The sequence below is a fragment of the Nelusetta ayraudi genome, unplaced genomic scaffold, assembly GCF_046127955.1.
Source record: "Nelusetta ayraudi isolate G7.1 ecotype Tasmania unplaced genomic scaffold, CSIRO-AGI_Nayr_v1 ptg000061l, whole genome shotgun sequence".
In the NCBI taxonomy this organism is placed as follows: Eukaryota; Metazoa; Chordata; class Actinopteri; order Tetraodontiformes; family Monacanthidae; genus Nelusetta; species Nelusetta ayraudi.
In genome coordinates, this window is record NW_027466111.1 from 1,075,380 (window position 1) to 1,087,611 (window position 12,232).

The 12,232-nt window shown below is 52.5% G+C and overlaps 2 protein-coding genes and 1 long non-coding RNA gene across 5 annotated transcripts in view; 2 read left to right on the plus strand and 1 right to left on the minus strand.

Annotated features, from left to right (window-relative positions):
- wnk4a (WNK lysine deficient protein kinase 4a) overlaps positions 1-7,051 on the plus strand; it is a 28,993-nt gene extending 21,942 nt beyond the window's left edge. For 2 of the 3 annotated variants that reach the window (XM_076040535.1, XM_076040536.1), the window contains exons 15-19: positions 145-205; positions 2,761-3,361; positions 4,562-4,776; positions 5,627-5,724; positions 5,981-7,051. In XM_076040535.1, coding sequence (XP_075896650.1) covers positions 145-205; positions 2,761-3,361; positions 4,562-4,776; positions 5,627-5,724; positions 5,981-5,983 — 978 coding nt within the window. In that variant the 3' untranslated portion in view covers positions 5,984-7,051. The remainder of the gene's footprint in view (positions 1-144; positions 206-2,760; positions 3,362-4,561; positions 4,777-5,626; positions 5,725-5,980) is intronic. The other variant, XM_076040537.1, reaches the window with a different exon arrangement.
- Positions 2,343-2,830, minus strand: LOC142897923 (uncharacterized). The gene is made up of 3 exons (XR_012928505.1): positions 2,689-2,830; positions 2,527-2,618; positions 2,343-2,480 (listed from the first exon to the last, which is right to left on the minus strand). It is a non-coding gene; the product is annotated as an uncharacterized LOC142897923 (long non-coding RNA).
- Positions 7,052-7,870: 819 nt separating the features above from the next.
- LOC142897918 (chloride channel CLIC-like protein 1) lies at positions 7,871-10,371 on the plus strand. The gene is made up of 6 exons (XM_076040569.1): positions 7,871-7,890; positions 8,386-8,519; positions 9,094-9,196; positions 9,825-9,922; positions 10,024-10,170; positions 10,266-10,371. Exons 2-6 carry the CDS (start codon positions 8,409-8,411, stop codon positions 10,338-10,340), a joined length of 534 nt encoding a protein of 177 aa, XP_075896684.1. The 5' UTR covers positions 7,871-7,890; positions 8,386-8,408; the 3' UTR covers positions 10,341-10,371.
- The last annotated feature ends 1,861 nt before the right edge of the window (positions 10,372-12,232 follow it).

Sequence of the window (12,232 nt, forward strand, 5' to 3'; positions counted from 1 at the left end):
GTGACATCACAGAGGGCCTGAGGGCTCACTCACTCGGTGAAAGCTGAAGACATCAGAGGAAGTAGAAGACAGGAAGGAGATGCTGCTGGTTCAGTCACTAAATGTTCTGATGTTCTGAAGTTCTGATGGTCTGATGTTCCTCAGCAGCTCTCCACCTCCAGCCATCAGATGGAGACCAACACCAGCAGCTCCAAACCTGAACCTGGTAAGAAGCTCTGCTCACGTCCACGTGTTTCTCCTCAGTAGTAAACATCTAACATAACACTCGCACACACACGCACACACACACACACACGCACACACACACGCACGCACACACACACACGCACGCACACACACACACACACGCACGCACACACACACACGCACACACACACACACACACACACACTCTGACTTGTTTTGGGCGCCGTCTTCCGCCCGTTGACATTCTCACGCACTCCCAGCACCTCGGCAGTGGTTGCGTAACGCAGCCGTCTGGATATAATGTTCCAGTGGAGCCGACGGAGGTGTGATGCTGGCCCCTCCCACCGGCAGCAGCCAATCAGAGAGCAGCTGCGCTCATTAAAGGCTCTCCTCCCCCGACCACACCTGTCAGTGTTCACTCACAGTAACAGAGCCCCTCTGTCTGAGGGCCGGGCCGCGTGCGCTCCGAGACAGCCCTCTAGTGGCCGGCCGTGGGACTGCAGGCGGCTTCTAGAACCTCGGGTGACACTGGTAGAACATGGAGAGAACCCAGCAGACACTGGGAGAACATGGAGAACCCAGCAGACACAGGGAGAACATGGAGAGAACCCAGCAGACACTGGTAGAACATGGAGAGAAACCAGCAGACACTGGGAGAACATGGAGAACCCAGCAGACACTGGTAGAACCCGGAGAGAAACCAGCAGACACTGGTAGAACATGGAGAACCCAGCAGACACAGGGAGAACCCGGAGAGAACCCAGCAGACACTGGGAGAACATGGAGAACCCAGCAGACACTGGTAGAACATGGAGAGAACCCAGCAGACACAGGGAGAACCCGGAGAGAACCCAGCAGACACTGGTAGAACATGGAGAGAACCCAGCAGACACAGGGAGAACCCGGAGAGAACCCAGCAGACACTGGTAGAACATGGAGAGAAACCAGCAGACACTGGTAGAACATGGAGAGAACCCAGCAGACACAGGGAGAACATGGAGAGAACCCAGCAGACACTGGGAGAACATAGAGAGAAACCAGCAGACACTGGGAGAACATGGAGAACCCAGCAGACACTGGTAGAACATGGAGAGAACCCAGCAGACACTGGGAGAACAGGGAGAACCCAGCAGACACAGGGAGAACCCGGAGAGAAACCAGCAGACACTGGTAGAACATGGAGAGAACCCAGCAGACACTGGGAGAACATGGAGAGAACCCAGCAGACACTGGTAGAACATGGAGAGAAACCAGCAGACACTGGGAGAACATGGAGAACCCAGCAGACACTGGTAGAACATGGAGAGAACCCAGCAGACACAGGGAGAACCCGGAGAGAACCCAGCAGACACTGGGAGAACATGGAGAGAACCCAGCAGACACTGGGAGAACATGGAGAGAACCCAGCAGACACTGGGAGAACATGGAGAACCCAGCAGACACAGGGAGAACCCGGAGAGAACCCAGCAGACACAGGTAGAACATGGAGAGAACCCAGCAGACACTGGGAGAACATGGAGAACCCAGCAGACACTGGTAGAACCCGGAGAGAACCCAGCAGACACAGGGAGAACATGGAGAGAACCCAGCAGACACTGGTAGAACCCGGAGAGAAACCAGCAGACACTGGTAGAACATGGAGAACCCAGCAGACACAGGGAGAACCCGGAGAGAACCCAGCAGACACTGGTAGAACCCGGAGAGAACCCAGCAGACACTGGGAGAACATGCAAACTCCACACAGAAAGGTCCCAGGCCCAGAATCGAACCCACAACCTCCATGTCGCCCTCAGAAATGTCAAATAGGAAGATTTATTCTGAACTGTGTTTCAGGTCAAAGGTCGTCCTGTCAGCTGTTTTACAGCCACTTCTACTTGTATTGCGATCTTATGGAGAAAATGCTTTTTAGGCTGTATGTGGTTTTAAGCTGCAGTACCTCAAGTGACCACTGGAAAAATCGTCCCACTGCCGTATCGCCAGTCCAACTCATATCATAATTCATCCATGGCTGCTGACTCAGTGAAGGAGTCTGGAAAACATGATTAGATCAGGAAAGAGGTCAGAGGTCAAAGTTGAAAGTTGCTGAGCCTGTGCAGCCAGCAGCAGTAGCCCCTCCCACTGACACAGCCTCTGTCCAATGAGGCAGCAGATCAATAGCTGCTCTTTGGCCGCTGACGGAGCTATAAGAAGCTCATCAGGAGCCAGGAGTCAGGAGGTCTGGAACCTCCTCCTGGTGCTCACCTCTGGAACCAGGAGGTCTGGAGCAGAACCTGGAGCAGAACCTGGTGCAGAACCTCCTCCTGGTCCTCACCTCTGGAACCAGGAGGTCTGGAGCAGAACCTGGAGCAGAACCTCCTCCTGGTCCTCACCTCTGAAATCAGGAGGTCTGGAGCAGAACCTCCTCCTGGTCCTCACCTCTGGAACCAGGAGGTCTGGAGCAGAACCTGGAGCAGAACCTCCTCCTGGTCCTCACCTCTGAAATCAGGAGGTCTGGAGCAGAACCTGGAGCAGAACCTGGAGCAGAACCTCCTCCTGGTCCTCACCTCTGAAACCATCTCTGTCTCTGTGTTCCAGCTGCGTCGGCTCCCGTCACTGTCGGCAGATTCCAGGTGACGCCCAGCATGGACGTCCCGGCTCCCACCGCCACCGCTGCACAGCTGGTGGACGACAGCAGCAGCAGCAGCAGCAGCAGCAGCAGCAGCCTATCAGAGAGCAGCACAGAGGAGCAGGTGGAGTCAGAGAGCAGCCTGGCCACCTCCCTCACCATGTCCCCACCCCATCGCAGCGCCACGGGCCTCCTGCAGGGGGAGCAGCAGGTGGGGCAGGGCGGAGGTGAGGGGGAGGACGACGAGGCGCAGGAGGAGGAGGAGGAGGAGGAGGAGGAGGTGGAGGAGGAGGAGCAGGAGGAGGTCCTCAGGGAGCGGACCAGGAGGACGAGTCGCAGCCGGCGGCGCGCATACAGCCTGAGCCTGATGGGGGCGCCGGCGGACGGCGGGCCGGGGGAGACGGAGGGCAGGGTGTGGGAGGGTGCGGCCGGCAGCCCCACCTACAGCAACGCCCTGCACCACCTGTGGATGATGAGCTGCAGCCGCAGCAGCGCCCCCTACCTGAGCAGCGACGACTCGGACAGCGAGGACGACGACATGCTGGAGGAGCTGCAGGAGCTGAGGCACAAGTAGGTGGTGGCACAGCAGGGGGCGCCAAACCTTCAGCTGCGGGTGGGAGGGCTTTAAAGGGCTTTAAGTGTGTCAAATTCTGCCATCTAGTGGCCACATTCTAGATTGCAGGCCTTATTGGCTCACTCTCCCTCCCTCTCCTGAGTTATCCAGTGAACTACGGTGGCCCCTGTGCACCCCAACCTGGAGACCTGCTCCACCTTCTTCTTCTTGCTTGGTTTCCTTCAGGACGCCCCCTAGTGTTCAGCTTACATACCAAACGCTCTGCTGTCAGGCAGCTGAACTGTCCACACCAGGCTTCCTTAGAAATATGCTGGTGCAAGATGGCAGCTAACTGGGAGCACTGGGACCCTGACTGGTCTCTGGAGACTCAGTATAGAACTGTTGTTGTAAGAGCAGGAAAACCACATGACTGTTTTACTGTGACAGTGCACTATTAATGTGTTTATGGGCAGAATGTTCAGCTTTTACTCATATAAAAATCATAAATCAGGCCAAATTCTACACACTGGACCTTTAAATGGGTTCAAACGTTCATAAAAGTGAAACAATTGGTAAAGTTTCCTTCAAGGGGAGAGTGAGTGATGTTTCCATCACACTGATGGTTGATGATTGACAAATATTAATCACACACTGCTTCATTCGGGATGTGACGATCACTGGGAATTTAACTTCAATTAAAACATTGATGTTTTTAGAAAGAAACTCTGCGAATTCTGGAAGAACCAAAATTAGCCAGTGATGGTTCTGACTGGTTCCAGGCTGAAGGGCCTCACTGGTTCCAAGCTGAAGGTTCTGACTGGTTCCAGGCTGAAGGTTCTCACTGGTTCCAGGCTGAAGGTCCTCACTGGTTCCAGGCTGAAGGTTCTGACTGGTTCCAGGCTGAAGAGCCTCACTGGTTCCAGGCTGAAGGTTCTGACTGGTTCCAGGCTGAAGGTCCTCACTGGTTCCAGGCTGAAGGGCCTCACTGGTTCCAGGCTGAAGGTTCTGACTGGTTCCAGGCTGAAGGTTCTCACTGGTTCCAGGCTGAAGGTCCTCACTGGTTCCAGGCTGAAGGTTCTGACTGGTTCCAGGCTGAAGGTCCTCACTGGTTCCAAGCTGAAGGTCCTCACTGGTTCCAGGCTGAAGAGCCTCACTGGTTCCAAGCTGAACAGCCTCTGGACCTGCCTCACGGCTCTGTCCTGTGGCGCCCTCTGCAGGCACGTGTCGGAGGTGCAGGCCCTGCAGGCGGCCCAGAGGAGGGAGATCGAGGAGCTGTACGAGAGGATGGGGAAGGTTCCGCCCGCCGCCATCGTGTCTCCAGCCTCCATCCTGTCCAGCCGCCAGCGCCGCCTGTCCAAAGGGGGCGCTGGCGGCTTCCCTCCGTCGTCCCGCAGGAACAGCCTGCAGCGGCTGGACGTGCTGCCGCTCCAGGGTGAGTGAGGGCGCACACTGACACCTGCTGGTGGGAAGTAACCACCTACTAATACCTTGAAACTGTACTTCAGGAGATATCTTGGGTGTTTGTTGTGAGTATTTGTATTGATTTATTAATTTTGATCGACTGCTTCATTGGAAGAACATGCTAAAGAAAATACAAAGTGTGTTCAAAGTCATTGACTGATTATTGATTCTAGTTGTTGTTGCTTCAAGTGGAACTCTTAGAACTCAGATGTTGTGCAGTTGAATATTAAAGAGGACGACAGGAGATTATTTTAGAGGACCTCAGGCTTGGGGTCAAAGTTCAATACGTTTTCAGTCCGTAGAAAAAGAAACGTGTAGAAAATAATATTGCTTATTGTTATTAAAAGTGTCAACGTCCAATAATGTCTCACTGGTCAGGACCATTACTGTAGTATTGAGGGAGTCAAATCTGATGAAAATGATCCTGATGCTCATCCAGACCTTTGACCTCTGACCTCTGGTGAGTTCAGTCCAGATGACTCTGGTATGATTCTGATACATTGTTTCCTTAATAGAAACACAACTATTTTAACCTTTGACTTCAGGACATTTTAGAACCTGACCCTTGAGTTTCCTACTTGAGTGAAGGAGTTGGATCAGGACTTTAAACAGCAAATACCAAAATAGAGAAATAAACACCAAAGTGTGTTTTTTTTACACACTGTGCTTTTACTGAAGTACAGAATGTGAGTACTCACAACAGACAGACGTCCGTATTGATGCCAAACTGGGAAACCACACAATCAAAGATAAGCCGTCCAGTAGTTCCAGTGATTCTGTGTAATATTTGCCATGTTTGATGCCCCGCCCCCTTGCCCCAGGCATCATCAGGAGGAACTCGCTGGGCGGCAGCAGCAGCAGCGGCTCCCAGGACAAACCCAGCAGAGGCGTCACCTTCGCCGCAGACATGAGCAGAATTGTGAGTGGACGGAAGCCAAACAAAAGTGACCACTTCCCGAACCCTTTCAAAACAAAGTCCAGCAAGTAGACTCACAGTGCCACCTCAGGCCTGGCAGGAGTACTGCGGCCTTTTCTTTGGTTCGTCAGTTTGGTCTGAATGCAGGTTTTTTTTTTTATATACGGTTCAGAAAATGGTCGCTTTGAAAAAACCTCAGTCCTTGGTCTCACTGCTGACCCCGCCCCCTTCACCTCTGCTTCCTCCTGCTGCTCCACAGTGACTCTCTGGGCCAATCACAGTGGACTACCTCAGGAGGAGGGAGCTGCATCACTCCATCACCAAGCTGGAGGCTCAGAGGTCAGGGGTCCAGTTCCCAGCAGCCTCTGCTGCACCCCACTTCCTGTTCCCAGAACTCATTTCCTGTTGGCACACGGCCGGACCAACTGGACGCTCAGTGTGTCAGGTGTCAGCGGGCCACCAGCCTCCCACTGCGGCCGGGTCAGAGCGTAGAGAACCGCTCTGACCCGGTCTGATCCGGACTGGCCTGGTCTGATCTGATCCACTCTCACCCGGTCTGACCCATTCTGACAACCCAGTGTGATCCAGTCTGATGACCCAGTCTGACCCGGTCCGACCCGGTCAGAACCCGTGTCTTGACGAGAACGGCGCCATCGTGCTGTTTGAGCCGCTCCCTGCAGCTACAATGACAAAGCTTTTAGTTGGAATGAAAGTCTCCAGAAGAACCTGCTGCAGATGTTGACAGAAGGATTGTGAGATGCAGTAGAAGCAGCTTCATGTCCAGATGTGTGTGCTTCAGGAGGGCCGCCAGCAGGGCGGCGGTGTGCTCAGTGAAACTTGACTTTAAAGCCTGGAGATGTGTGGTTGTCTTCCAGACCAGCGGCTCCACTGACTCTCGACAGGTACCAGCTGTACCAGCTGTACCAGCTGTGAGTCCACCAAAGGTCCATTTTCAAGGTGTGTCTGGTTCCGTGGCTCCAGCACCTCCAGCACTGCAGTCTCTCCTGCTGTAGCTTCAACACCAGTAGATCTCAGTCTGGTCCGGACTGTCAATGAGCAGCTGTTGCCTTCCCAATACACACACACACACACACACACACACACACACACACACACACACACACACACACACACACACACACACCTATGAGATATCCCAAAGATCCTAATATATATCAGAGAGATTTTAGAAGATGTTGAATGTAAATAATGTAAAGTGCTGCTGTCCTGCTGTGCTCAGTCTGTGCCTTCTCCCTCTCAAGTCTTATTTTGTACTTGTAACACATGTATCACACCTTCTTGACCAAAACATAAACACAAATACCAACAACAGCTTGTTGTGTCTCCTTCACTGCCACCAGCGTCTGTAGAACTGACAGAGACCAGCAGAGCTCTGAACTCTGCCGTCAAGCTGCAACTCTGTTGTAACACCCACAGTCACGTCAATTCAGATACACTTCTTATATCTGATATGATATCGTTATGTTGTATGTATATTAAACTATGGCTTGTCCAGGGTGTGTGTGTGTGTGTGTGTGTGTGTGTGTGGTCCTGCCTTGGCCTTATGACAGCTAGGAGAGACTCCAGCAGATCCCCAGAGCCAGAGTGCAGGAGGCAGAAGGTGTAGAAGAAGGATGGATGGTTGGGTGTAGAACGCTTTCTGGATTGATTGATTGATTGATTGATTGATTGATTGATTGATTGATTGATGCTAGCCAGTGGCAGCTGCTGGTGTTTCAAAGAGAGGAAGCTCATTTTTCGACCTTAATTCGTCCATTTATTTGTATTTCTTGGTCAGCCTGTTGCCTGCCATTGAGTGCTAGCCTGTGGTCTGGCACCCAGTGTGAATGAACTGGCTCCACTGGCGCCATCTACAACTGCAGTCAGCAAGTGTGAGAAGTGAAGCAAGAGGGCGTGTTGTTCTTCAAAACAACCAACAGACTGGACTGCATGATCAGCTGTTCTTCTCCCACTGGATCCACAGTGGCCGGCTCAAAGAAACCGTCCAATCGTAAAGCGGAGTGGCGGCGTCCAGGGAGGCCGGCGCTCTGAGAGATCAAAGCAAAACCAAGCCAATGACTGCGAGGACGGTCGGCAGTTTGGCTTTGATCCCTGAGATATTTCAAAAGGCAGCAGAGGCCACGAGACGACCCAGAGGTTGTTCCTAAGGTAGGTCTAGTAGGTCTGGTAGGTCCAGTGGATCCAGCAGGTCCAGCAGGTCCAGCAACGTATAGGACCCACTGTGGCCCACCAGTCAAACAACCGAGCAGCAACATTAAAGAGAATTATTAAAAGAGACCTCGCTACAAAAGAACGCTTGCTGTTCCATTCATGTAGAAGCCAACTTGAATTAAAAAGTGTGTGTGTGTGTGTGTGTGTGTGTGTGTGTGTGTGTGAGAGAGAGAGACAGAATTTAATGATATTAATAACAATAAACTATAACTTGTACAGAGGCTGACTTGCGTTCTGTTTGTTTTCATTCTCTGAAATGTTTGGCTCCACAACCACAGGTCACATGACCTTTGTTGTGAAATCAACATTAATATCAATTTAGTTTCTAATGAATTTCAAAATTCACCAGATTGATGCATTTAATTGAAATACAAAACAAGACGTTTCTTTCATGTCTTCATGTGTATAATGGGTTCTCTGTTGGTATGACAGCTTGGGCTCCTCACGGTGGTCACATGGCCGTCACACACACTCAGCTGTGGCCGCTGGGATCCAAAGTGCTCTTCAGGATCTTCTGTGTTTCCTTCCTCATCAGCATCATGTTCAACTGGCTGGAACTGTACGAGGTGAGGACTATCTGTTCCAAACACTTTACAATCCATCCATCCATCCATCCATCTATCCATCCATCCACCCATCCATCAATCCATCTATCATCCATCTAACCTATCCATCTATCCATCCCATCCATCCATCCATCTATCATCCATCTAACCATCCATCCATCCATCCATCCATCCCATCCATCATCTATCCATCCATCCATCCATCCATCTATCCATCCTTCCATCCATCTATCATCCATCTAACCATCCATCCTTCCATCCATCCATCATCTATCCATCCATCATCTATCCATCCATCCATCCATCCATCATCTATCCATCTATCCATCCATCCATCCATCCATCCATCATCTATCCATCCTTCCATCCATCATCTATCCATCCTTCCATCCATCCATCCATCCATCATCTATCCATCTATCCATCCATCATCTATCCATCCATCCATCCTTCCATCCATCCATCCATCATCTATCCATCCATCCATCCATCCACCCATCCTTCCATCCTTCCATCCACCCATCCTTCCATTAAAAATCTTTACCTTTTTTATTTTAATTTTATTTTTGATCAGGTCCAGTTAGCTGAGCACGGCAGGAAAATGGCATCGGTGAGGGATTTCCTTGCCCAGTGCATGCGTGGCAGCCAGGCTGCAGAGTGCGGTGACGGCCTGAGGGGTGAGCTGTTTGCAATTCCAATCTTCAGCCCTGAGAGACGTCAGCAAAATGCCATCGCTTGGAAAGCAATGCACAAAGCCACCCTTGCATCGTTAGTTTCTCCTCAGTTCCACGTGTTTACCACCAGGGGCCGTTAGAGGCAAGAGCCAAACAAACACAGTGCAGGTTGCGCGGGGGGGGGGGGGGGGGACAATGCTTATTATTATTATTATTATTATGGGTGACACCCATAATGCACTGGGAGTGGCTGTTGTCCAGTGTCCACTCAGTGTTGACCTGCTGGTGGCGCTGCCATGGTTTGTCATGGAGTCTCGTACTCAACAGAGTGACAGGGATTTTCTAATCATCATCGCCATATCTGCCTTCATTGATCTTTCCTTCCATATGCACTGCATTATATTCTATGTTCAAGTGGCACTGGCATTAGTGTCTATAGTGAGGCTGAGCCACGCCTCTACAAGTCCCATCAGTTCCACCAGAAGTCCTCTTCGGGCGTTTACCCACAAACGCCCTTAGACTTCCATTCAACTCACTGTTTTCTCGTCCTCCCCCCGACCCCCACCCACCCACACACACACACACACACACACACACACACACACACTCATTGTGCTTTTGTCTGGTGCAGGCTGCATCAGATTCATGTGTACACATCGGGACGACCTCTGTCGAGAATACTTTGAGGTCGTCTATATCGACCCCATCGTGTCGGTGCCTCCAACCAAGGTAGCTCCACTGATGACCTCACTGGTGTGACAATGCTGGGACTTTATGATGGAAGCGACGCGAAGCAGTGGATGTTTTCTGACAGGATTCTTTCTCTGCAGGTCATCTCCATCACCATCGTCAGCTTCTTGATGCTGCCGCTGATTTGCCTCCTGAAAGGGATGGATTATTTCATCCTCACCCCCCTGAAGGATTTACCAGCTGTTCTTCAGATCCCAGCCTCTCTCGCTGTGGACCTCATACTTCTGGTAGAGAACTTCAATAAGCAGCGCTTTAATTGTGCAAAAGTGACCTTTTTGTTTTTCGATTTTAAGAGTAACGCATTCACTTGATTATTTTACAGATAGTTGTGTATTGGAGTGCAAAGGCAGCCTGTTCTGCTGTTCTGCTTCTTTATCGTGGACGTCCTCCACAGTAGCTGCCACCTCAGTAGCTGCCTCCACAGTAGCAGTAGCTGCCTCCACAGTAGCAGTAGCTGCCACCTCAGTAGCTGCCTCCACAGTAGCAGTAGCTGCCACCACAGTAGCTGCCTCCACAGTAGCTGACACCTCAGTAGCTGCCACCTCAGTAGCTGCCTCCACAGTAGCAGTAGCTGCCACCTCAGTAGCTGCCTCCACAGTAGCTGCCACCTCAGTAGCTGCCTCCACAGTAGCTGCCACCTCAGTAGCTGCCTCCACAGTAGCAGTAGCTGCCACCACAGTAGCTGCCTCCACAGTAGCTGACACCTCAGTAGCTGCCACAGTAGCTGCCACCACAGTAGCTGCCTCCACAGTAGCTGCCACCACAGTAGCTGCCACAGTAGCTGCCACCACAGTAGCTGACACCACAGTAGCTGCCACCACAGTAGCTGCCTCCACAGTGGCTGCCACCACAGTGGCTGCCTCCACAGTGGCTGCCACCTCAGTGGCTGCCTCCACAGTGGCTGCCTCCACAGTGGCTGCCACCACAGTGGCTGCCTCCACAGTGGCTGCCTCCACAGTGGCTGCCACCTCAGTGGCTGCCTCCACAGTGGCTGCCACCTCAGTGGCTGCCACCTCAGTGGCTGCCTCCACAGTGGCTGCCACCTCAGTGGCTGCCACCACAGCGGCTGCCACCACAGTGGCTGCCACCTCAGTGGCTGCCACCACAGTAGCTGCCACCACAGTAGCTGCCACCTCAGTAGCTGCCACCACAGTGGCTGCCACCACAGTGGCTGCCTCCACAGTGGCTGCCACCTCAGTGGCTGCCTCCACAGTGGCTGCCTCCACAGTAGCTGCCACCTCAGTAGCTGCCTCCTCAGTGGCTGCCACCTCAGTGGCTGCCTCCACAGTGGCTGCCACCTCAGTGGCTGCCACCACAGTAGCTGCCACCTCAGTGGCTGCCACCACAGTAGCTGCCACCACAGTAGCTGCCACCTCAGTGGCTGCCACCTCAGTAGCTGCCACCTCAGTGGCTGCCTCCACAGTGGCTGCCACCTCAGTGGCTGCCACCACAGTAGCTGCCACCTCAGTGGCTGCCACCTCAGTGGCTGCCACCACAGTAGCTGCCACCACAGTAGCTGCCACCTCAGTAGCTGCCACAGTAGCTGCCTCCACAGTAGCTGCCACCTCAGTGGCTGCCACCTCAGTGGCTGCCACCACAGTAGCTGCCACCACAGTAGCTGCCACCTCAGTAGCTGCCACAGTAGCTGCCTCCACAGTAGCTGCCACCTCAGTGGCTGCCACCTCAGTGGCTGCCACCACAGTAGCTGCCACCACAGTAGCTGCCACCTCAGTGGCTGCCACCTCAGTGGCTGCCTCCACAGTGGCTGCCACCTCAGTGGCTGCCACCACAGTAGCTGCCACCTCAGTAGCTGCCACAGTAGCTGCCTCCACAGTAGCTGACACCTCAGTGGCTGCCACCACGTTCACAAATCCCAGTTTAAAGACAACCCTGGGCTTCATGAGGCAGAATAAAAAATCTTTGCATCAGATTAAAAACACTCCAGAAACCTTCCTGTGAATGAAGAGTGGATGAGTCTGAAGTCCCGTGTGATTGCAGCAGCAGCAGCAGCAGCAGGTGGTGTGGGGTCGTTGGTCTGTAGTTGCCTCCTGTCTTCTCTCCACTCACTCTGCTCCTCAGGAGACTTTTTCAGAGCTCCATGTTGCAAGGTTTCCTACCTTTGTACTGACGACAGTCCGCAGACACTTTTTTTTGACACTTGTGTTTAGAAGTTGTGAGTCAACCGTAGGTTCTTTTTGAAAATCTGTCTGATAAAAAAATGTAAATCGCTGTTGTCCAGCCATTCTGAATCTGTGCCTCCTCCCTCTGATGTTGTATTTTGTACTTGCA